At 42.8% G+C, this 26,380-nt stretch overlaps 1 protein-coding gene across 4 annotated transcripts in view; it reads right to left on the bottom strand.

Annotated features, from left to right (window-relative positions):
* LOC106578950 (cGMP-dependent protein kinase 1) overlaps nucleotides 1–26,380 on the bottom strand; it is a 224,181-nt gene that overhangs the window by 121,150 nt on the left and 76,651 nt on the right. For all 4 annotated transcript variants that reach the window (XM_045702415.1, XM_045702414.1, XM_045702413.1 and 1 more), the window contains exon 3: nucleotides 10,983–11,096. In XM_045702415.1, the coding sequence (XP_045558371.1) occupies nucleotides 10,983–11,096 (114 nt within the window). The remainder of the gene's footprint in view (nucleotides 1–10,982; nucleotides 11,097–26,380) is intronic.

Here is a 26,380-nt window from a genome sequence, read left to right on the forward strand (position 1 = left end):
CTCAGTCAACTCACCTGGTAAAATAAGGGTAAAAAATTACAAATACAACACCCTCCTAAAAACAGACAGCCCCTCTTAATATTGTTAATGACTTTATGTGTGAAAATAAATAGACACAGAGAGAGAGAGAGAGAGAGAGAGAGAGAGAATTGTATCAAACATATTTCAAATGAATGGAATGGTTTCCATGTGTTTGTCATTCCATTCACTCTATTCCAGGCATTATTATGAGCCAACTTCCCCTCACCAGCCCCTGTGACTTCAATTACACAGCAGAAGATAATGGACTGACGAAAAACCTCAAATCTGCTGCCATGTCCCTGACTTGTCGCCTGGTGAAAAACCTCAAATCTGCTGCCATGTCCCTGACTTGTCGACTGGTGAAAAAACTCAAATCTGCTGCCATGTCCCTGACTTGTCGCTGGTGAAAAACCTCAAATCTGCTGCCATGTCCCGGACTTGTCGTTGGTGAAAAACCTCAAATCTGCTGCCATGTCACTGACTTGTCGCCTGGTGAAAAACCTCAAATCTGCTGCCATGTCCCTGACTTGTCGACTGGTGAAAAACCTCAAATCTGCTGCCATGTCCCGGACTTGTCGCCTGGTGAAAAACCTAAAATCTGCTGCCATGTCCCTGACTTGTCACCTGGTAAAAAAACAAAAATCTTCTGCCATGTCCCGGACTTGTCGCCTGGTAAAAAAACTCAAATCTGCTGCCATGTCCCTGACTTGTCGCCTGGTAAAAAAACAAAAATCTGCTGCCATGTCCCGGACTTGTCGCCTGGTAAAAAACAAAAATCTGCTGCCATGTCCCGGACTTGTCGCCTGGTAAAAAAACTCAAATCTGCTGCCATGTCCCGGACTTGTCGCCTGGTAAAAAAACTAAAATCTGCTGCCATGTCCCGGACTTGTCGCCTGGTAAAAAAACAAAAATCTGCTGCCATGTCCCGGACTTGTCGCCTGGTAAAAAAACAAAAATCTGCTGCCATGTCCCGGACTTGTCGCCTGGTAAAAAAACAAAAATCTGCTGCCATGTCCCGGACTTGTCGCCTGGTAAAAAAACAAAAATCTGCTGCCATGTCCCGGACTTGTCGCCTGGTAAAAAAACAAAAATCTGCTGCCATGTCCCTGACTTGTCGCCTGGTAAAAAAACAAAAATCTGCTGCCATGTCCCTGACTTGTCGCCTGGTAAAAAAACAAAAATCTGCTGCCTTGTGAACTGGCCGCCAATACCCATAAGTGTCCTGATACTGTGAGATACATTACCGTGTGCACTTAAGAGGCACATGACAAAAATCCCATGAAAGACAAAATAAATTTATAGTATCAGCTGGCTGATACATTAGAGGAGAGTAGAGAGATTCTTCTTTCTGGACCTTCAAGGCAACCTGTTCCAGGCTCTGGCCAGTCCAGCCTTGAAATAACAGAAAGCCCTTACTCCGATAGCAGCTATTTTCAGTCACATACAATCCAACTTTGTATTCTTCTTTGAAGCTGTATAGGATTTGTGCCATATTTCCCAAGACATCGATGACAACTGTCTGTTACCGTGAAGCACTGTGATCTTTTCGTTACTATCATTCTATCATTCTAAATCCTTTTCAGCTCACAGACTGCAGCTATAGATTTATCCAAGAAAGAACACACTATATACATCAAAATTCTTATGACTCCCATTACATTGCTTCAATCATTTTGAAGTACTACTATTACCATAACCTCTGAATGAAAAAGCAGGAAGCTATGCCAAAGCCAGTGCCGACAGTGTGCATTCATCCTTGTGTTGATTCATCGAAAAACACAGTCAACAAACTAAATAATAATGCAGCTATCTACCTTTGACAGTTATTCATTGTTTAATTCATATTTTAATGTATCTTAGAAAAACATAGTAATGGTGTTTGTGTAACTCTCTGCAGAGACAGCCACTAGCGCAGAGCAAATGCTCATTACAGCTGTACCTGTACACACAAAAAGAGTTCTTCAAGGGTTCTTTGTCAAGAGTGATGGTTCTATATAGAACCATACTGATCCAAATAACCCATTTAGCTCTCCAATGGTTCTTTGCAGTTCAAAAAATGGTTGTTTGCTCTTTGACTGATAATTAAAATGTAGGGGCGGCGGCTCATTAGAATATTTTGGGACTGGGTTTGCTCACAGCTCATTTGTGCAACCGTGAGTGAGAGTGTCATTCCAGTTTATCTAATCGGTTGTGTTATGCCATTAAATGTCAAATTTGACTATGGCCAGCATCAGTATATTGTGTAAGACTCACTCATGTAAGCTCTTGTCCCAATTGAGACTTGATTTTGATTTGGTAAAGTTGTCAGTTGTCTCCTTAGGGACCCCCAGCTGTTCTAGAGCTAGCACACCTGATTCAATGTGTTACTAAACACAATAATAAAACCTATGGAATATTAGAACCATTTGTTTTCAGAGTTTAGTCAGGCACGCTTCTGTTAGTGAATGGAACACTTTTTGGTGCTATCTGGAACCTTTTTTTGAAGGTTCTATAAAGAACCATGCTCATGAGGTTCTAAATGGAACCTGTATGGTGCTATAAAGAACCCTTTGCTAAGGTTCTATAAAGAACCATTAAAAAAAGGTTCTATATAGCACCAAAAGAAGGGTTCCGCTATGGTTACAACCCTTTTGGGGGCTATATAGAATCCTTTATTATGGTTCTTTATTGAACCTTTATGGATAATTTTTCACATGGCTGAAGACAGTCATCTGTGTAAGCTGTTGACCTGGACACTGACGTGTAATCAGAGCACAAACAAATAAGCTAGCGAACGTCCTTGGCTGCTATTATAGCCATGTTAGATACACCAAACTTTGGGAGCTTGGGAAAACGACTATGCTGCTAATTTATAATACATGCACACACCAGAACAGATGTGTCACTGTTCAAAAATCCAGAGCAAATTCTAGCTCTTACCTTATGCATTGATTCAGTATGTTCCTAGCCAAAGATGTACTTTTAAGGAGCCTACCTTCAGAAAGTTTTTAAACCCAGAAGCACAACATCGCGAGACCTCTGGGAATGCTTGCGAAATAGAACAAACAGACCAGGCCAGGGTTTGAGAAGTCAATGAGAGAAGTGACAAAATCCTTCCTTAGTTGTTAATTTTATCAAAATCTAAAAGCACAACCTAGATTTGAGCCAATGTCTTAAGTCGTTGAACATGTTATTACTCCAACCTCGTGAACGTGACAGACTGACAAGTTTTCATTTTTTGTCAAAAACAACTTTATATCGAAGGAGGGCCTTTGATTTGATGGCCTGTACATGTGCAGTTCGGCGTGAGCCGACCGTTAGACCCGATGACATTTCGACACATGGTCATAGCTAGCTAACGTCACCATGACATTGCCGACAAGTGTGATCTGGGATTTCTATTGGAGAAGCAGTTTAAGCATATCTTCACATCTGTCTTTGCTACCATTACTCCTTAAGATCCAAGGATCTTGATATTTTCAGAGATACACTAGCTCTTGCCGCCAAAACAGCCAAATACTCCATCTAAACGCGAATTGATTCTCAACTGCAATATGGTTCGAGAAACATAAAGCCTCGTAATTTCATGTCACATCAAAATTATTTCACAAATGCTAAATATACACTTATTGTATACTGTTTTAACTGGCTTTATCACAGTATTTTTCAGTGACAACACGTTTCTGGCGGCCTCCGTTACACACAGGTGTTCGGAGCATGTTAGATAGCTAATTAGCACAGGTGGTGCCTCTGTCTTCCGTCTGTCTTCTGTAAACAAACACTGTGACATGGAGGTATGGCCGTGCGGGAACCCTAACCCTAACTCAATAAAGATGTCTATCAATTTAACCGTTTTGTTTTTTGAAAATAATCTATTGCTGATAAGAAAGATAAGGTCCTTATGCTTCTAAAACTGAGAGTCGGGGCTCTTAAAGAAAATCTCATACAGAAGACGCCTTCGTCCAATGATTCTTATGTGAAATGTAAATGGAACTGAGAGTCATGATCAAGGGCTGGTACACTCCCTCTGTCAATTCAATTTTCTTATTGTCATTATACTCCAAATTTACGCTGACTGATCAACACGGTGTCAAGTTATTTTTCACTGTGTTCCCGAACACCTGAAGTTTCACTCAAAGCATCCAATAACATCGTAATGATCATTGCTTGCTTGTGTAACCTGTGCGCAGTCAAAAGAAAATGTCATGCATGCTAACTTGGTTAGGTATGTGATAAAATGAAACTGTTTTCAACACAACTGTTTTAGACTTTTTGTTTTTACCAAGCAAGAGAAATAAACGTTCAACCAGTACTGAGTGAATGAACAACAAAAACCTTTTTGGAACGAACGTGTGCTGTCATCACCAGACGGTCCATCTCAATGGCGTCAATTGATGTATCTATTACAGGGTTCATAGCATAACAGTTAGCGTAGTCACTGCCCTGGGATATGAAGGTCCTAGGTTCCAGTACCAAAGGGGATATTTTGATAATTCTCTTTCGTGTATAGATTTTGACACTCCCCAGGTTTTTCCGACACACACACATACACAGACGTGAACATGGTGTGTGTTTATGTTCATTTATTAGATGTCTCTTAAAAGAGCCTTTGGGTTCATTGGGCATCGTTGAGTGGCAAGGGACAGGGAGTGTGACGTGTACTAGTACTAGTGAGCGCCTCTTCTTGCTACCTTGGGGGATAGATGGTGGAGAGAACAGACCCCGGTTTCCCGATAGCAATGGATTTTTGGCCTTATGAGTGTTTTAACATTGCATCTTTCCTACAACGGCCGAAGATGTAACACGCGTTCCCCAAAAACACCAAGCAGAGAGAATGGTTGCCAAGTGTGTTGTTGGAGCAAGTGTCGACACAGATAGGATCGAAAGAAAGGAAGCGTTGCTCTCGGATCAGCATTCTCCATTCAAATATTTCCTTAACATTTGAATGATTTCACAATACTGACGACGGATCAGCTCCTGGAGAGATATTAATACCTATGGCTGCAAATATTGAGGCGGCTTATTCTAATGTTACCCAATAAAAGTGCACTAAATCCCAGATTTGGCACATCACTGCGCACGTTAGGCTACACATCATGAAATATGTTGAGACAAATGACAGACAGTAGCCTACAAGGAGTATAACAGAGCTCAATTGATTGGACATGAAATGTATTTCAATATGATTGAGATAGGCCTATAGCTTACTGTTTATACACATGCTCTTTCCATAACATAGACTGACCAGGTGAATGCAAGTGAACGCTATGATTCCTTATTGATGTCACTTGTTAAATCCACTTCAATCAGTCTAGATGAAGGGAAGGAGACGGGGTAAAGAAGGATTTTAAAGCCTTGAGACAATTGAGACATGGATTGTTTATGTGTGCCATTCAGAGGGTGAATGGGCAAGACAAAATATTTAAGTGCCTTTGAACAGGGTATGGTAGTAGGTGTCAAGCGCACTGGTTTAATTGTGTCAAGAACTGCAACGCTGCTGGGTTTTTCACACTTAACAGTTTCCCATGTGTAACAAGAATGATCCACCCCCCCATTGGCCATCCAACCAACTTGACATAGCTGTGGGAAGCATTGGAGTCAACATGGAGTCAAAAGTGTACATGTTTTGTACACTCAGTGTATTTTAACGCAGTCATCTCGGTTTTCTTTTCAAGCACCTTTTTATACATTGCTTGTTTGTATCAATTGCAAAGACATTGAAAATGTTGGATTTGTAGTCAACCTTGTTCTGAAGTTATCGTGGTCAGAGAGAGATGGATAAACCATGTGATTCTATGTTTAGCGGCGATATTCGGTGAATAAAATTACGCAGGAGGCCAGAAAAGCATCTACTGAAGCTGTTCTACGAGAGGTCTGAGGCAGCCGTTAGATTAAGACCATTTTCAAGTGCAACTTTAATAACGATGGTGTTGGGAAACAGCTCTGAGATTTAAAGATGCTACTACGAAGGTTATAACGATTAACTTAGCTTTGGGCCCAGCTCTCAAACTCTGCTCCCATCTGTTTTCATATTTACAGTACCTTCAGAAAGTATTCACAGCCCTTTACTTTTTTCCACATTTTGTTGTGTTACAGCCTGAATTTAAAGTGAATTTAATTCAGATTTGTTGTGGATTGACATAGACATTTGTACAAATTAATAAAATATTAAAAGCTGAAATGTCTTCAGTCAATAAGTATTCAACCCCTTTGTTACGGCAAGCCTTAAGTTCAGGAGTAAACATTTTCTTAAGTCACAAGTTGCATGGACTCCATGTGTGCAATAGTGTTTAACATAATTTTTGAATGACTACCTCATCTCTACCCAACACGTACAATTATCTGTAAAGTCTCTCAGTTGAGCAGTGAATTTCAACCAGAAAGACCAGGAAGGTTTACTAATGCCTCAAAGGGCACCTATTGGTAGATGGGTAAAAGACATTGAATATCCCGTTGAGCATGATGAAGTTATTAATTGCTTTGGATGGTGTTTCAATACACCCAGTCACTACAAAGATACAGGCATCCTTCCTAACTCAGTTGCCAGAGAGGAAGGAAACCGCTCAGGGATTTCACCAAGAGGCCAATGGTGACTTTAAAACAGTTACAAAGTTTAATGGCTGTGGTAGGAGAAAAGTGAGGATGGATCAACAACTTTGTAGTTACTCCACAATTCTAACCTAAATGACAGAGTGAAAAGAAGGAAGCCTATACAGAATAAAAGTATTCAAAAACATGCATACTGTCTGTAACAAGGCACTAAAGTAACACTGCAAAAAATGTGGCAAAGCAATTAACTTTTTGTCCTGAATACAATGTGTTATGTTTGGGGCAAATCCAATACATTACATAGTACCACTCTCCATATTTTCAAGCTTAGTTGTGGCTGCATCATGTTATGGGTATGCTTGCTGGGGAGTTTTTCAGGAAAAAAGAAACATAACGTAGCTAAGCACAGAAAAATCCCAGAGGAAAACCTGGTTCAGTCTGCCTTCCACCAGACACTGGGAGATTAATTGTCCTTTCAGCAGGACAATGAATGTTCCTGAGTGGCCAAGTTACAGTTTTGACTTAAATCTGCTTGAAAATCTATGGCAAGACTCGAAAATGGTGGTCTAGCAATGACCAACAAACAATTTGACAGAGCTTGAAGAATCCTGAAAAGAATAATGGGCATATGTTGCACAATCCAGGTGTGGAAAGATTTTAGAGACTTACCCAGAAAAAAACTCACAACTGTAATTGCTGCCAAAAGGTGATTCTAACATGTATTGGCTCAGGAAGTTGAATACTTATGTAATCTAGATATGTTAGTGTTTACTTTTTCATCATTGTTTTTACAAATGTTAGTATTTTTCTTCCATTTTGACATTACAGAGTACTTTGTGTAGATCGATGTCACAATGAAATCCATTTTAATCCCACTCTGTAACACAACAAAATGGGGTGTGAATACTTTAAAGCACTGTCATTTATAAATGTAGGAATTAATGTGTGGTCTTTAGCTGGACAGCTGTGTACAGCATTACTAAGAAAATGTATAGCTAAAGGATTTAGGGCCCCTATCCAATGTCAGATTTGTAAATATGTATTCTTACAAGTGTTTTGTACTTGTATAATGACTTTATATGTTAGAGGTGTTTCTCAGCAGTTTCTCATTCGTCACGATGTTTGTTAACAAAATTGCTATAGACGAGCTACAGGGTTATGCAGGATTTTTCATTCAGGCCCAGTGCTACCACACCTGATTCTACTACTCAGCTGTTCACCAAGACCTCAGCTGTTCATCAAGACCTCAGCTGTTCATCAAGACCTCAGCTGTTCATCAAGACCTTGAATAGTTGTCACGTTCGCTATCTTCAAATTCCCTTTCGTAAATTAACCAAGGCGCAGCGAGCCGGTAATTCCACATTATTTTATTGAAGTGAAACTGAACAAAACAAAAACCAGGTAAACAGAATTGACCGTGACGTAACTGAGGCACACACAAAACACACACAGAAAATAATAATTACCCACAAATACAGGTGGGGAAAAGGCTGCCTAAGTATGATTCCCAATCAGAGACAACGATAGACAGCTGCCTCTGATTAGGAACCATACTCGGCCAAACACAAAGAAATACATGACATAGAATGCCCACCCCACATCACACCCTGACCTAACCAAATTAGAGGAAATAAAACGTCTCTCTCAGGTCAGGGCGTGGAAATAATAGAATCAGGTGCAGTTGAACTGAACTTGAACAAGAAAGCCTGCATAACCCTGTAGCTCTCAATTAGCAATTGTGGCCATCCCTGAATTTACAGGTAATGTAGTACTAAGCCTTTCTTCACTAAACTTTAAAGTACATTTTCATGTAAATAGTAAATGGGTACATGTTGATTATTTGTGTATTTTCCAGGAGCTTTCTCGATTGTCTTGTTAAAAGAGATCAGGGAAGTTTTGTCCAGTTTTGTCCAGTTGTCCATATTGGCTTAAATGGGTTTCTGTTTTTTTGCTTCCCTCTAGAAAATCAGCTGTTAATGTTAAATAAATACTAATAACTACATTATTTATTTTTCCATTTGTCGTTATTGTGTACTTTTTATTGCTTTGTTTCACTGTATTATAATTAAGCAATAAGGCCAGAGGGAGTGTGGTATATGGCCAATATACCAAAACCAAGGACTGTTCTCTGCACGACGCAACGCGGAGTGCCTGGATACAGCCCTTAGCCGTGGTATATTGGCCATATATCACAAACCCCACGAGGTGCCTTATTTCTATTATAAACTGGTTACCAACGCAATTAGAGCTGCTAAAATAAATGTTTTGTCGTACCCGTAGTGTACGCTCTGATACACCACGGCTGTCAGCCAATCAGCATTCAGGGCTCGAACCACCCAGTTTACAATGTTGTATAATCACCTTCCGGTGTAAAAACTATGTAAATTATAAACAAAAAACGAAGTGAGAAATAGGCATTAGTCTGAAGCTGAAAAAGAACGAAAATTCACTTAAGCACCACAATGTGTACACCACCCACATTCTACCAAGGTTTTCCAGGAGACAGCTTTGACCTACTACAGTAACTATGTTGGTCTATTGTACTTCCAACAATGTTTAGGCAGATTGCTTAGAATTCAAACCTTCAAAACTTAATTTTTGGTTTTTAATATCGTTATAATTTCATAGGTTTTATTACTGTGTTTACTAATAAGTAGTTATGTTAGCTTTGATACCGGAGCTCCAGGACATGTGTCGAAATCGCTAAGCAGTTTACTTCGAAGCAGTGTGCCGATGCCTGTATCACTTTATCAGGAGGCACGTGATCAATGACGTCCAAAGCTTTGTTTCGCCAAACAACCACCTGATTGGTTTGGTAGAAGACAAAAAGGCTACTCTGCGCACGTGCCACAGCGTGTGGGACGTCATCTATAATAATTTGGCTGTTCTAAATTATTTTGACCAGCAGGTGCCAATAGTGTACACTGTGTTGATCAAAGCCTCAATTAATGAAGCTATTTTCAGCACAATTGGCTGGAATGCCTCAATGCTTCACGAAACTTTGTTTCCCTATCACTACTAACAAGCTGAATCAGGCGCTAACTCTGAAACTGTTGGAGGTCCCTGAGGGGGGAATTGAGAACTAATGACTTAGACAACAACTGACACATGGTCATTTTATTTCGTTTTTCCAAGGCCATACATGATTCTTTCACAAAACACCGTCACAGGACACAGTCATATATAACTTTTAATGGCACAACACAACAGATTAGATAAACTTGAATGACACTCTCACTCACGGTTGCACAAAAAAAAGTGCGCAAACCCCGCGCCTAAATATTCAAACACCCCGCCGCCCCTACATTTTAATTGTCACTCAACAAGGAAACAACACTTTTTTTAACTGCAAAAAGCCATTGAAGGGCTTAAAGGGTTCTTTGGGTCAGTATGGTTCCACATAGAACCATAACCCTACTTTTTGGGGATGTAGACTGACTCATTAACCTATTAACACAATAAAATCATATTTACTTTCGAAAGCATGAACAATGTATGAAAACGTTGAAATAATAATTCTATAATAATCATCTTTGTGACGATTGTGTGTGTCAGTGCATGTAGGTGGATTGTGTGGTTACACAGACCTAAATTGATGTGTGGGAGTGTTTGAGTGGGTGTATTTGCTATGATCTAAGCCTTCCCTGAAAACTATATTGGGATATATGAAAACAATTTAAATGGATGCTGTGCATGAAATAGCCAAATCAGATATTTATTCAGCAACAGCTGCTACTCTTACCGTTATATTAAGGAACTATATAGCCATGATAAGATAATGCTTTCGGTCATGTTTACATACCAATCTGACTTTACATATGTCAAAAGACATTTTGTTAAAAGAATTTGCCCAACAGGAATTCCAGGTTCGCATTCATTAGTCAATGATTCGTCACAGTGAAAAGATAGAAAGAGTATTTCCTCAGGACACAGATGTTATTCTGTGTGTATGCTCAAGTTCTCTCTCTTTGTACTTGGCAAAAGCAGGAAAGTAACCATCGAAAGCACAGAAAATTATTCAGAGGCTGTCTTCAGTATCTGGGAGGGAGACTTAAACAAATTGTCTACTGTATTTACCTGGAATGACTTTATAAAAGAGGGAATTATCTGTCTGATTCCATGTTGGGTGGATATAATTAAAATTGACTCAAACAAAGCTCAGAGAATGATAATTTGTTCTTTACACGTTATCCACCTCAGCTCAACTCACTGCTGTTGAAAGGCCAGTCATTCTGATTTACTAAGCTTGGATAAGGATAAGTATTTTTGGATTTTATTATCTTCTGAAAATAACAGGTGCAAATGCTTAGTAAATCAGTTTGAGGGAGTATATGGCTGATTGTGGACAGTTATGGCCAAGCTTATAATTTAACTCAACTATGGTGTTCAGTGCATGGGCAACCCACTGCCTCACTTATACTGGTCAAACTTACTCTTGACGGTGGCCGTCCTGGTGCAGTTGTAAAGGATGGCCAGCTCACCAAACACCTTCCCAGGTCCCATGGTGCACAGCTTCATGCTCTCTTTGGTCACCTCCACCTTCCCATCTGCAAGGAAAAATGAAAGAGCAGAGCACACTCTTTAATTTCCCCCGCTGATATACGGCCCGTGAAAGTGAGCATGACAGGCTGTAAATGTGACCGTGCTGCTCAGCACCGCTGTTGCCCAGATTGGGGAGTCGTGGCTAATGCATTAAAATAAAAGTCTAAATTCATTACTTAACCGGCACATGAGCACCGGGTGTAGAGATTACAGTAGAATGGTATGCAGACTACAATAATGGGTTCAGAGGAAAAATAGAACACCAGCTGAAAGGAAAAACAAGGGAAAGGTATTAGCAAAACAGACATTCGTTTTAGATCATTACGAAGCGAATCGATGTGGGGATTGAAAGCATTGCTGGAATGTGAGGGACTAAATGTTGCTGAATGTCCAGCAGAGACCGGCAGGCTCCAAAATCCCCATCTCTGTAGATTGATTCTGACAAACTGGTGATTCACCAAGCAGCAACAGGTCACAGTTTACAGACTGGCACCAGATGAAAGGACTGGCATTCTCTAATCAGAACAGGCTGGCCATTCTCCTGGGCTGGGTTGCCCACAGTGATTGAACTCAAACCTACGAGTGTTTTAACAACGCATTGTTCTAGCTGCTTAAGGTGTAACATGCGTTTACCAAAACACCACGTAGAGAGAATGTTCGCTAAGTGCGTTGTTGGAGCGTTCTTTCGATACTTTCGGATCAGCTTTACCTATTTACATCCTTACATTAGAATTAGAATAACTACACAATACTGACAAATGATCAGCTGCTGGAGAAATTATTATCACTTATGGCTGCAAATACTGAGGCGGCTTAGCCTATAAATCACAGTTGGCACATCGATGCTCACATGTTGTACACATTGTGTTATCCTACAATTGGCTAAATAACTTAATTGATTTAACATGACAGTGATTTCTATGTTTTATATTTTGCCTAATATAGCTATCTTATGATGCAGTCATCTCGGTAAAAAAAAATGATTGTTGCTTTGCTTGTTTGTAACATTGCAAACTTTGTATTTGTATTCAACTATGAAGTTATTGGCGGTCACAGAGAGACAGATAAACGTCTTGATTCTGTATTGAGGGCCAAAAGTCATCTTACGACGCACTTAGCTGTTCTACGAGGGGTCTAAGGCAGTCATTAGATTACGAGCGCTTTCAAGTGTAACGTTAGCAACCATGGTTTTGGGAAACAGCTCAGAGATTTAATGATGCTCATTCGATGGTTCTAGCAATGAACTTCATCTTAAGATGCTTCTGGGAAACCGGGCCCTGGTCCGTTCCCTGAGCAGCAGGGAGGGTTAGATGTAAACCTCTGCCATCCCTCCAGCAGGACAACCAAGACTTAGATGCCTTAAGATTAATATTTCCTTACCTCTACCCTCTCTATCTCTAGTTTTTACACCTTCTTCTTCATTTTTATCTGAATTTCATAATCAGGGCTGCGTTGTGTTCCCTGAACAACATATGTTTGCCAAATAACTGGAGCATTTCCTCCCAAAAACACCTCTGGCCAGGGCAGAGACAAAAAGACAAAACCCTGTTGATCTGGTTTGACGGTACCTGCGGTGTGTTTCACCGACTACAGCTGTGTGGAATTGGTCCAAATGGTGACAGCACCAACAGCCTCTCTTCCATCTAAGCTTTCTGGAGGGGGAATTCTTCGCCAGCACTGTTGGCAGCTCCTTTATCAGCTGGAAAATGAAATATGGACACATATCTACCTCCCTTCAAACTGTTCCGTAAATTCACCCTAAAAAACTAAATGTGAAAATGGACCAAAGGAATATACTGGGGTTTTAAATCAAATCAAATTGTATTTGTCACATGCCTGAATACAACAAGTGTAGACTTTACCGTTGATGTGTTCTGACTTATAAACTTGAAATATCATTAATCAAGTCACTAAGGAAGAGAGGGGAATGCAGAACATTTACATTCTGTCAGAACATGTTATTGTTAGACATTAGGTATCTTATGGAAAGGAGATGGGTACCACAGTCTGGTACAAGTCAAGAGGACAGCCATGAGTTGGGGAGGAGCAAGGAATTTGGGCCGAGGTCAGGTCAGATGAAGTGAGAAAGAACAGACTTCACCAAAGTCCTGTCTAGCAACAGAGGTGTATTAGCTGTCCATATGTGTAAGGAAGAGACTCAGCATAGGAGGAAGGGTTAAATACCAGTACTTGTGTGAGATGTACTCGGCCCCAGTTGCCATACCGAGCGGTGAAAGCTGTAAAAAGTAATAGTCTTCACACACAGAGTGAGTTATCTCGCTGTGTCCTCCCTCCTTCCTTCCTAACACGTTTATCCCTCCCTCCTTCCTTCCCAACATGTCTATTAGATATCCATCATTGCCTGACAGCTTTATCTGTGATGGAGTGACAGCAAAATAAGGGAGAAAAGGGAGGGAGAAAACGGAGGACAATAGGATACAGCGTTTATCTCAGAGTAACGTTATCTCAGAGTCACGTTATCTCAGAGTCAAGTCCATGGAGCATGGTACCAGGGCATCAAGATGCTCTGTATCAGTCATCATTGTATTTCCTGGCTGAAAAGCATGCGATTAATTTACATCTCAGGGGAGGCTGTTTAATTGTTTAATATCCTGAAAGGCCCTGGCATTCATAAATAAGAACAGACACAATCTGCCTCTATTAGATAATAGCCAGACGGACCAGATTGGTCTTTTAATCAAACTGGTCTTCTGTCACTAAATCCTCCTAATAATACACCCTGATGAATGAATCACTGCTACACTAGAGGGGACGACTGGCATAATAACCTCATAGGTATAGAAAGACGTATTTACAATGGGTTCAATAGGTGTTAGTTGTACAGTATTTCTTTAAAAGGAGCTTGTTGAGATCTGTCTCCCTTCTGGAAAAAACACATGATCACATCCTGATAACATGTGACAATGTGAAGCAACATGTGATAACATAAAACTACACGTGACAACATGTGAGCATGTGAGAACATGATATCATGTGAAATGAATGTCAAATAAATGTGACAACATGGGGAAGTGAAATTTCAACATGTGATAACATGACCACATGTGAGCCCAGGTGTTAAATGTAATTCTGAATATTTTACTTTGAAAGGCATAATTGGCATTAACTCAATTTAATCAGTCATGGTCCCCTGCAGGTTTTGTCTACTTCCGGTTTGGTCCAGGGACGTCCCCAAGGATGTTTTTAGGACGTGGTCCCCTGGAGGTATTTGTCTAGTTGTGGTGAAAATACTATACATTTACTACTAGTTACTATATTTTCATAACTAAAGTAAGGTGTTAATGGACAGTATGCTGATTACTTCAGACACACTTGGGATTTGAACTCATAACCTCTTGGGTCCCAGCTACCTCAAGTTCCTACTGCACCACCAGGTTTGTGGACACAACGGAGATTGGTGAGAATACATTTCTCCACTTTGCCTAATGCTGCAGTAAAAATGAAATAAAAATTAACAAACAACCTGAGGCTATTATTTTTATAAAATGACAGTATGCTGCTGTATTCAGATTTCAATTACTGTAAAATCTTGTACTGTGACGACAAGTACTGGCAAGAATGCATTTCTGTACTTTGCTAAAAGCAAAATCAAGTAAATAATTGTCCAATTATCACCACCAATACCAAACTAGCAGTACTCAAGAACACTTGACGTAGAGTGCACATGAACTCTAGGGATTTGAACTTGCTACCTCTTTGTCACGCCTTGACCTTAGAGAGCCATTTTATTTCTTTATTTGGTTAGGTCAGGGTGTGATGTGGGGTGGGCATTCTATGTTGTTTATTTCTTTGTTTTTGGCCGAGTATGGTTCCTAATCAGAGGCAGCTGTCTATCGTTGTCTCTGATTGGGAATCATACTTAGGCAGCCCTTTTCTCACCTGTGATTGTGGGATCTTGTTTTTGTGTAGCTGCCTGTGAGCAGCCCCAGAATGTCATGTTTATCTCCTGTTTTGGTGAGTTTCATCGTCATTAAAAGATGTGGAATTCCATGCACGCTGCGCCTTGGTTTATTTATGATCGGGAGTTTGAAGATAGCGATTGTGACACTCTTGGTTTGGAGTGTATCACTGTTTCTGTAGTGCCACCAGGTTAACCCTCCCGTCGTCCTCGTATTATGCCTACAACCCGTGTCCCCCGGGTCACCCTGTCCCGTCTTGGCTAAACGCCCACTGGGCACAAGTGTGACAGCGTGTGAACAGCCTTTGCAGATGTATTTCTTACACCTGCAGCACACCATGTGTGTCTTGGAGTCCTTCTTCGGTGGGCAGAGCTGACACCTCTTCCTCTTACTTACTTGCCCCAGCTGGAACAGTGGGCGTGGCAGCAGCCGGGCCAGCGGCGGGCTCCTCGGGTTGTCGACGAGCCGTAGCACTCTGTAGGACTTTGACAAGTGCTGACGCCGCTTCTGTGCGGGGGAGATGCTGCCTGCTTTGGATCAATGGCTTCACAAGTGCCTTTCCCAGCTGCTCCAGGAACACCCTCCTCTTGTTCCGCTTCCGAGGCATCCAGTTAGGCTTGATCTCTCGCCATATGACAAAGGCGTTGTAGGAGGACACGTCAAGGATGTTGTGGAAGATGACCAGGGGCCAGTGGGCAGTCATCCGTCTGCAGCTGTACGTTCCAACCACCTTGTCTAGGTTGTCCACGCCGCCCTTGTTGTAGTCTAGGATGACGGCCGGCTTCCTGTCGTGGCAATCGCTAATGTCGGCCTCTGTGTGCAGCGTGCTCAGAAGTAGCACGTTCTTACTTTTCGTTGCCAGGTTGGACACTAGAGTGGCGGTGGGCGTGAAGGCAAACCTTGAGGACAAGACCTGTCTGCCCTTTGACTCGAGCAGCGCCGGAGGGAGCTCGGCCTTGTTCTTTCGCACCGTGCCGACCATGGTGAGGTTCCTCTCGAGGAGCTGCTGTCTGAGTATGTAGGAGGTGAAGAAATAGTCACAGGTGACATTGTGACCACTCAGTCCCTTTGTCAGATCCAGTACAACGCGCATCCCCTGGTTCTTCTCGGGGCCTCCACTGGCCGCCTTACCGGTGTAGACTTGCATCTTCCAAGCGTAGCTGGACTTGGCGTCGCAGGCCACCCACGACTTGATGCCGTATTTCGCTGGCTTGCTGGGAATGTACTGTCAGAAAGGACAGCGGCCTTTTGCGGGAGAACAGATTAGCATCATTACTGGCTCATTGGGGCCAACGTCGTTTATGTTACACGCGCACACATACTACTACTACTACTACTACTACTAGCACTACTACTACTACCTCTCTATACACATGTATACGTGTATACACACAGTACCTCTGAACGGGACCAGTTGCTCGTCCACCGTCACGTCAGGCCCTGGGTTGTAGAGGGCTGGCAGCCGCTCCTCCCACTGGTCCCAGACCTCTCTTATGGCTGCAAGTTTGTCCGTGGCAACTCTCGTGGGTCTCGACTGGCGGTCGTCGAATCGTAGCAGCCTCGAGTACTTGTGAAAGACCTTGAGCGGCATGGTGGCGCGGAACACGGTCCTGCCACTCTCCACGTCCCATAGGCTGGCCGCGGCCTCACCTCGGGACCTGTAGACGCCCGCTAGGATTTGCAGCCCTACGTAGGCACGCAGGTCGGTGGCGTCCATGGCTCGCCAGCCGTCGCCGTATTTCCACGCCCCCTGCAGATTTGTCATGTCCACAATTATCCTTTCTATTGCCGGTGTGACAAACAGGTGGAAGGTGGACGCGATGTCACGGGCACGCGACACGGCATAGGCTGTGGGGCCCGGCGTCATGACCGTGCCAGGGGGGCAGATCACACGGGCCTGGTCGCGGCGATAGGCCACAGAGGACCATTTGATTTTGACGTTTTTTTGACAGCAACGCCTCCCTTCCGGCTTGGGCGGCGGCTATTTCTTCCTCTGGCTCTTTCTCTAGGTCTTCCTCTTGGTCTTCCTCCGAAGAGCACGACGGCAACGCGTCGTCGTCCTTGCACTCGGGGTTGTATTCCTCCACGTCTTCATCTTCCGACACGTCCTCCTCCTCTTCGGAATCAGAGTAGTCTTCTTGATGATGGACACTGGAGAAAATCTGTTCTAGGACCTGCGTGGCAGTGAAACGCACGGTCATGGTGGCGGCTTGAGTCCACTCACTGAGCAGCGGGGAAGACCACACTGCACGGACGGGGGTACCGACACCGACAACTTTGTGTGCCGCTGACAATATTAGTAGCCTCTCTACGGCCAGCTTACACGGGCAACGTGAATCGACGAGGCACGTGTTCGCCCCTGTTGCGCCACTGGGCTCCTGTGTGTACTACATGTGGACCACTGGGCTCCCGGGTAGCACGGGGGTCGTGGGATAGCAACTTCATGCGGCGCTGGCTGCCCTCTTGCACACGGAGGGACATGTCCGGGCATGTGTAGCCGTGCCATTCACCCCTGTTGCACCACTTGGCATGTGTAGCCGTGCAGTTCACCCGTGGACCACTGGGCTCCCGGGTAGCATGGGGGTCGTGGGATAGCAACTTCATGTGGCGCTGGCTGGCTGCCCTCTTGCACACACAGCGGGACATGTCTGGGCATGTGTAGCCGTGCTGTTTACCCCTTATGTTGCACCACTGGGCTCCTGTGTGTGTGTGTGTGTGTGTGTGTGTGTGTGTGTGTGTGTGTGTGTGTGTGTGTGTGTGTGTGTGTGTGTGTGTGTGTGTGCTACATGGACCACTGAACAGCAGGAGGTCTTTACACAGCCTCTCCCTCCCACCGCGGGGAGCCCCACCGCACACAGTACACACAATAACATACACCTTGCTAGTGGGGGCCTCACTCTGACCCGAGCACAGAGGGGACTCCTCGAAAGGCAGGGCCTGGGTCACTCTGACCCCAGGACGGCGAGGGAGCCACACCGCACAAAGTAGACACAATAACATACACCTTGCTAGTGGTCCCTGGGTCACTCTAACCCGAGGACAGCGGGGGACCCCTCGAAACACAGGGCCTGGGTCACTCTGACCCGAGGACGACGGGAGGGTTAATACTAATTGCTTTGAACATACAGTATATTAACACACTCATAAAATAAGGGTATGGTTAGGGTACACTAAAGTGGTGTTTGCTTGGGGTACAACAAGTTCAAAGGTACACTATGAACTCACATGGCTCAGTTCGGTACCTTGAAGACATAATGGGAAATTTTTCTACCCAATATTTTCATCTAAGGTACAATCATCACTGCTCTTTGATCGGTGGGGACAATGTACTGGTGGTGAACATTAGCATATTTGGGGGACGTGGAAACATATGTGCATTTGCTCCAACTGTCAGTGGAGGTCAGTTTAAGTGTTTGATGGTTATTCCTATGCAAATAAAGCACCTCATTTGACACTGTCTGTTAAGCAAATTATTTAAAATAATGTGTCAGTAATAAGCAGCACTGTGAAGTAGTGGTGGGAAACCGAGGCTTTCTGAGGGCTTTGGAGCATTCACAAAATTGTGCTGAAAAACGGTTCATTAATTGGAGTTTCATTATCAGTTCACAATGCTCATTAGTGGCATCTGCTGGTCAGCAATAAATAGCACTGTGTGATTATCAGATGTTCTTTTTCTTTACTGTTTTCATCAAAACTCTGGTGGGCGGTAGGTTGTTGGCTTTAGTAGCTTAGAATCAGTTGGACTACCAGGTTCACATCACATCATGCTTCCATTTTTTGCCTTTTTTTTACTGAATCTATGGCATTATTTAGGATGCTTAAGACAGAAGATTATACTATGCTAAATAAAACAAATGATTTGAACAGTGCAGAAAGTGTGGTTTCACATAAAAACAACTTTCAAAATAGTGTGCCTTCAACAGGATCTGATCTCATACCCTCACGTCTCTGACTACCTGCTAAGCTACACATCAGCTGAAACTGCATGTACAAGATCCTAACTACAGTGCCTTCGGTAAGTATTCAGACCCCTTGACTTTTTTTCACATGTTGTTACATTACAGCCTTATTCTAAAATTGAGTAAATAGATTTTGTTCATCATCAATCTACACAATTTTTTTTGCTAATTTATAAAAATAGAGATAATATCACATTTACATAAGTATTCAGACCCTTTACTAAGTAGTTTGTTGAAGCGCCTTGGGCAGCAATTACAGCCTTGAGTCTTCTTGGGTATGACGCTACAAGCTTGGCACACAAGCTCATCACTCCTGTGTTGTCTTGGCTATGTGCTTAGGGTCATTGTCCTGTTGGAAGGTGAAACTTCGTCCCAGTCGGAGTTCCTGAGCGCTCTGGAGCAGGTTTTCATCAAGGATCTCTCTCTGTACTTGCTCTGTTCATCTTTCCCTCAATCCTGACTCGTCTGACTCGTCACTCCTAACGGTCCCTGCTGCTGAAAAACATCCCCACAGTATGCTGCCACCACCATGCTTCACTGTGGGGATGATGCCAGGTTTCCTCCTGACGTGACTCTTGGCATTCAGGCCAAAGAGTTCAATCTTGGTTTAATCAGACCAGAGACTCTTGTTTCTCATGGTCTGAGAGTCCTTTAGTTGTCTTTTGGCAAACTCCAAGCAGGCTGTCATGTGCCTTTTACTGAGGAGTGGATTCCGTCTAGCCACCCTACCATAAAGGCCTGATTGGTGAAGTGCTGCAGAGATGGTTGTCCTTCTGGAAGGTTCTCCCATCTCCACAGAGGAACTCTAGAGCTCTGTCAGAGTGACCAACTGGTTCTTGGTCATCTCCCTGACCAAGGCCTTTCAACCCTGATTGCTCAGTTTGGCCGGGCGGCCAACTCTAGGAAGAGTCTTGGTGGTTCCAAACATCTTCCATTTAAAAATGGAGGCCACTGTGTTCTTGGGGACCTTCATTGCTGCAGAAATATTTTGGTACCCTTCCCCAGATCTGTGACTCGACACAATCCTGTCTCAGAGCTGTATGGACAATTCCTTCGACCTCATGGCTTGGTTTTTTTCTCTGACATGCACTGTCAACTGTGGGACCTTATAGAGACAGGTGTGTGCCTTTCCAAATCATGTCCAATCAATTGAATTTACTACTGGTGCTCCAATCAACTCGTAGAAATGTCTCATGGATGATCAATGGAAACAGGATGCACCAGAGCTCAATTTTAAAGGGTCTGAATACTTATGTGCAGTGGATCTTCCTGTAAAAGTTGTGTCATACTGCAGCACACCTTACGGGCTGCTGCAGAATTCTATGGCACGTTACTTAATTGTCAGCCACTGTTGCCATTAATGCCTGTTAGACTTCAATATTGGCTGTACTACAGAATTTAAAACCTTTTTTGTAAGAACATAATATATGGGATTGATTTGAACAAATTTAGCTTAATTTGATTAATATTATGTTTCTATTCCAAGAAAAACGAAACCCTCAGGCTTTCCGTTGAGAAAATATGGCGACGTACATCATGACAGTCCGGAGTAGGCTACAGTACTAAGAGCACAACATTTCCACACCATAATTGTAGTCTAAGCAACACCGAAATGGAGATTCAGAAAAAATAAAAATGTCATTGATTTATCCAGACCCGTCCCCATGCTTGTCTCAGAGCAGCGCAAAAGGTGCTGAAATAGTTGACCACACGTGGGTAGACTATTGCTTCAAAAGCATAATCAGTGCTCAAACCCCCATTCCGCTGGTCTGGAGCAAGGAAGCAGTTACGCAGGGTACCGTACTAAACCACAAATTGCCTCTAAATCCTGCAGCATAATCTCAACTTTTAGTTGAGCAACCACTGGAAATAAGGTATTTCTGTTTTTTATTTTTAATACATTTGCAACATTTAAAAAAACAAACAAACAGTTTTCACTTTGTCGTTATGGGGTATTGTGTGTAGATTGCTGAGGATTTGTTTTATTTCATCAATTTTAAAATAAGGCTGCAATGTAACAAAATGTGGAAAAAGTCAAGGCCTGAGTACTTTAATCAATCAAATTTATTTATAAAGCCCTTTTTACATCAGCCGATGTCACAAAGTGCTACACAGAAACCCAGCCTAAAACAGCAAGCAATGGATGTAGAAATACGGTGGCAAGGAAAAATTCCCTAGAAAGACAGGAACCTAGGAAGAAACCGAGAGAAGAACCAGGCTCTTCACAAAGGCACTGTATATTTGTAAGTACGGTGTCCAGTAGAGGTCGATGTTTGAAAGCAGCTTGGCATCGAAGAAAGCACAGGAACAACAGTGAAATTAGTGGGATCTCGCATTTTGCAACACAGTTTAAAAAGCACATGATCAAACAAAGCTTCGGACATCATTGATGACGTACTGCAGATGTAGAAGCACGGTGGCTAGGAAAAACTCCCTAGAAAGGCAGGAACCTAGGAAGGAACCTAGAGCGAAACCAGGCCCTTCAAAGGCACTGTATATTTGTAAGTACAGTGTCCAGTAAAGGTCAATGTTTGAAAGCAGCTTGGCATCAAAGAAAGCACCGGAACAACGGTGAAATCAATGCGATCTCGCATTTTGCAACACACAGTTTAAAAAGCAGGTGATTAAACAAAGCTTCGGATGTCATTGATAACGTACTTCTGATAAAGTGATACACGCATCAACACAATGCTTCAAAGTTAGCTGCTTAGCAATCGCAATGCATGCCTCAGAACTCAGGTATCAAACATCACAACAGTGAAGAGGTTATTGTGCATTTTCAGGTAACTTAATGGCATCTTGTTGCCAGAAGTTGCTGTGAATTTGGAATTTCTTAACTGGAGACTACTTGCCAGTAAGTTATTATAAAATGCACATTTACTTACTGGCAAAATGTTGCCTTACAAGACTTTTGCTGCACTAGCAATCTTGCAGGTAACATATTGTGCCTTCACTGACTCTTCTGTTGACAACATGCACGTCACTTGCTGATTGACAGCATACAGTAGTAGCCTATCAGAAGATTGCAGACGTGGCTTATTTGAGCCGTGGCTTTCAGCTAGCTCATTTAGGTCTACCATAAGGGAGACCAGTTAATGTGCTCTGTTCATTGTGACGACCCTCCCACTCTGTCTGACGTATTCTCTCTCTTTGTTCTTGTTTCCTTATTAGGATGCCGGTGGGCAGAGTTGAGAGGGTCGTCAGCTAGATGGGAAACACCTGGGCTCGGGTGTGTCCCAGGATAAAGAGACCTCTTCCACAGTCATTGGGAGACTCTCTCCAGGCAGACATGTTGTTGATGTTGGTTGTAGTATTTTGGTGGCATTTTGGTTATTTGCTTTGGCACCTTTCAACACTCTGCATTATTACATTCAGGTATGCAAAACACTCGCTTACACTACTGATTACACACACCATTGTTAATTGTTCATTTTGTTTAGTTACTTTATTTAATAAATATATATTTTGATACTCGTTGTCTCCCTTTTGATGCGAACTCAGAGCCGGTTCGTAACAAGTGGGGGCTCGTCCGGGATCTTGAACTTGTGTTTGGGAGAAAACGTGGAGTTAATGTTCAATTCTGTAGGTGCTTTGTTTGTGTATTTTGTTGGTTTGGTTGAGTTTGGTGCTCAGTACTGGTTGCCTTTTTTGTTTGGTTTGTGTGCTGCGTGGGAGAGTACATTAGTTAGTTTCCAGGCCCCTGCCCAGCCTGGAAACGCTTGTTCTACTCGCTGTTGGGACATCGGTCTGAGGAGGTGAGTACAATCAGCTGTGTACCTCAGTGGGAGATTTGGATAGGGTAGTGAAACTTACTACCTGGAGCTATAGTCTCTTTCCCCTGATAGGCTTAGTGACGCGTTTCATTTTTGGAATATGTTGGGCATGGTTAATGTTTGTTATTTTTGTGTGGTGTCTGTGGACTGAGCAGTTGTCTCGGGGGCACATCTGTGGCTTGGTGGAATCTGCCAGTGTGCTGGGGGGTTACTTCCTTGCCAGCGGGCTATAGTGCATAATTACCCACCGCAAATCTGCATAAAGACTAGGGTTGAGTTATTGTAGGGTTTGGGGAAGCTCCATATCTCATCTCTCTTTCTGTGGTGCCAGTGTGATTGTCATTTCTCTTGCTGTGGTCTGGTGTGCTCAGCAGAGGGGTTGAGTGAGAATTTTTTTTCTCTCTCTGATTATGGTGTCTAATGTAGACGAGTTAATTTGCTTTCCATCAGAGGAACTGTTAGACTTATGTACTAAAGAACAGCTGTTGAAGGTTGCTGAACACTACAAGGTTGAAATTAGTGATAAATGTCTAAAATTCTATTAGGTTAATATTAAAGGCCAATCTGATGGAGAGTGGTATTCTTGAAGATACCACTGGGGCAGCCTCTGCAGAGGACTCGCCGTCTCCCCGATATGTTACAATGACCGCTCCATCGGTTAGTCCTAGTGGTCTTCTTTTTGAACAGCAGAAAGGGCTGCTTCTGTTACAGCCTGTTGAGGAGTGACGGACTCCATCCTAGCTGGAGGGGTGCTCTCATCTTATCTACGAACATAGACAGGGCTCTAACTCCTCTAGCTCCACAATGAAATAGGGTGCAGGCCAGGCAGCAGGCTGTTAGCCAGCCTGCTAGTTTAGTAGAGTCTGCCACTAGCACAGTCAGTGTAGTCAGCTCAGCTTTCCCCATTGAGACCGTGTCTGTGCCTCGATCTAGGTTGGGCAAAATTAAAGATGGCGGTGTTCGCTTTTCAATCTCACTAGTATAAAGACCTCCTCCATTCCTGCCATTATTGAAAGAGATTGTGATACCTCACATCTCAAAATTGGGTTACTTAATGTTAGATCCCTCACTTCCAAGGCAGTTATAGTCAATGAACTAATCACTGATCATAATCTTGATGTGATTGGCCTGACTGAAACATGGCTTAAGCCTGATGAATTTACTGTGTTAAATGAGGCCTCACCCCCTGGTTACACTAGTGACCATACCCCCCGTGCATCCGGCAAAGGCGGAGGTGTTGCTAACATTTACGATAGCAAATTTCAATTTACAAAAAAACCCAACAACAACGTTTTCGTCTTTTGAGCTTCTAGTCATGAAATCTATGCAGCCTACTCAATCACTTTTTATAGCTACTGTTTACAGGCCTCCTGGGCCATATGCAGTGTTCTCACTGAGTTCCCTGAATTCCTATCGGATCTTGTAGTCATAGCAGATAATATTCTAATTTTTGGTGACTTTAACATTCACATGGAAAAGTCCACAGACCCACTCCAAAAGGCTTTCGGAGCCATCATCGACTCAGTGGGTTTTGTCCAACATGTCTTTGGACCTACTCACTGCCACAGTCATACTCTGGACCTAGTTTTGTCCCATGGAATAAATGTTGTGGATCTTAATGTTTTTCCTCATAATCCTGGATTATCGGACCACCATTTTATTGCGTTTGCAATTGCAACAAATAATCTGCTCAGACCCCAACCAAGGAGCATTAAAAGTCGTGCTATAAATTCTCAGACAACCCAAAGATTCCTTGATGCCCTTCCAGACTCCCTCTGCCTACCCAAGGACGTCAGAGGACAAAAATCAGTTAACCACCTAACCGAGGAACTCAATTTAACCTTGCGCAATACCCTAGATGCAGTTGCACCCCTAAACTAAAAACATTTGTCATAAGAAACTAGCTCCCTGGTATACAGAAAATACACGAGCTCTGAAGCAAGCTTCCAGAAAATTGGAACGGAAATGGCGCCACACCAAACTGGAAGTCTTCCGACTACCTTGGAAAGACGGTACCGTGCAGTATCGAAGAGCCCTCACTGCTGCTCGATCATCCTATTTTTCCAACTTAATTGAGGAAAATAAGAACAATCCGAAATTTCTTTTTGATACTGTCGCAAAGCTAACTAAAAAGCAGCATTCGCAAATGGAGGATGGCTTTCACTTCAGCAGTAATACATTTATGAACTTCTTTGAGGAAAAGATCATGATCATTAGAAAGCAAATTAGACTCTCCTTTAAATCTGCGTATTCCTCCAAAGCTCCATTGTCCTGAGTCTGCACAACTCTGCCAGGACCTAGGATCAAGGGAGATACTAAAGTGTTTTAGTACTATATCTCTTGACACAATGATGAAAATAATCATGGCCTCTAAACCCTCAAGCTGCATACTGGACCCTATTCCAACTAAACTACTGAAAGAGCTGCTTCCTGTGCTTGGCCCTCCTATGTTGAACATAATAAACGGCTCTCTATCCACCAGATGTGTACCAAGCTCACTAAAAGTGGCAGTAATAAAGTCTCTCTTGAAAAAGCCGACTCTTGACCCAGAAATTATAAAAAACTATCGGCCTATATCGAATCTTCCATTCCTCTCAAAAATTTTAGAAAAAGCTGTTGCGCAGCAACTCACTGCCTTCCTGAAGACAAACAATGTATACGAAATGCTTCAGTCTGGTTTTAGACCCCATCATAGCACTGAGACTGCACTTGTGAAGGTGGTAAATTACCTTTTAACCTCTCTAGGGTAGGGGGCAGTATTTGCACGGCCGGATAAAAAAACGTACCCGATTTAATCTGGTTATTACTACTGCCCAGAAACTAGAATATGCATATAATTGTTTGATTTGGATAGAAAACACCCTAAAGTTTCTAAAACTGTTTGAATGGTGTCTGAGTATAACAGAACTCATATGGCAGGCAAAAACCTGAAGATTCCTTACAGGAAGTGCCCTCTCTGACCATTTCTTGGCCTTCTACACTCTCTTTATTGAAAACTGAGGATCTGTGCTGTAACGTGACACTTCCGACGGCTCACATAGGCTCTCAGAAGGCGGCAAAACGTTGAATGGTGACTTTGCAGGCCATGGCTGAAAAACAGTAGTGCATTTGGATAATGGTCGATCAGAGAACAATGAGACTGGAGGCGTGTGCACGAGCCGACACCATGTTTTTATTTTTCGTCTTTGGACGAAAACAGGGTTTCCCGGTCGGAATATTATCGCTTTTTTACGAGAAATCGCATAAAAATTGATTTTAAACAGCGGTTGACATGCTTCGAAGTACGGTAATGGAATATTTCGATTTTTTTTTTGTCACGAAACACGTCGGGCGCGTCACCCTTCGTCACCCTTCGGATGGTGTCTTGAACGCACAAACAAAACAGAGGATATTTGAACATAACTATGGATTATTTTGAACCAAACCAACATTTGTTATTGAAGTAGAAGTCCTGGGAGTGCATTCTGACGAAGAACAGCAAAGGTAATCCAATTTTTCTTATAGTAAATCTGAGTTTGGTGAGTGCCAAACTTGGTGGGTGTCAAAATAGCTAGCCCGTGATGGCGAGCTATCTACTCAGAATATTGCAAAATGTCCTTTTGCCGAAAAGCTATTTTAAAATCGGACATAGCGATTG

This window comes from Salmo salar, chromosome ssa19 (assembly GCF_905237065.1).
Source record: "Salmo salar chromosome ssa19, Ssal_v3.1, whole genome shotgun sequence".
Lineage (NCBI taxonomy): Eukaryota > Metazoa > Chordata > Actinopteri > Salmoniformes > Salmonidae > Salmo > Salmo salar.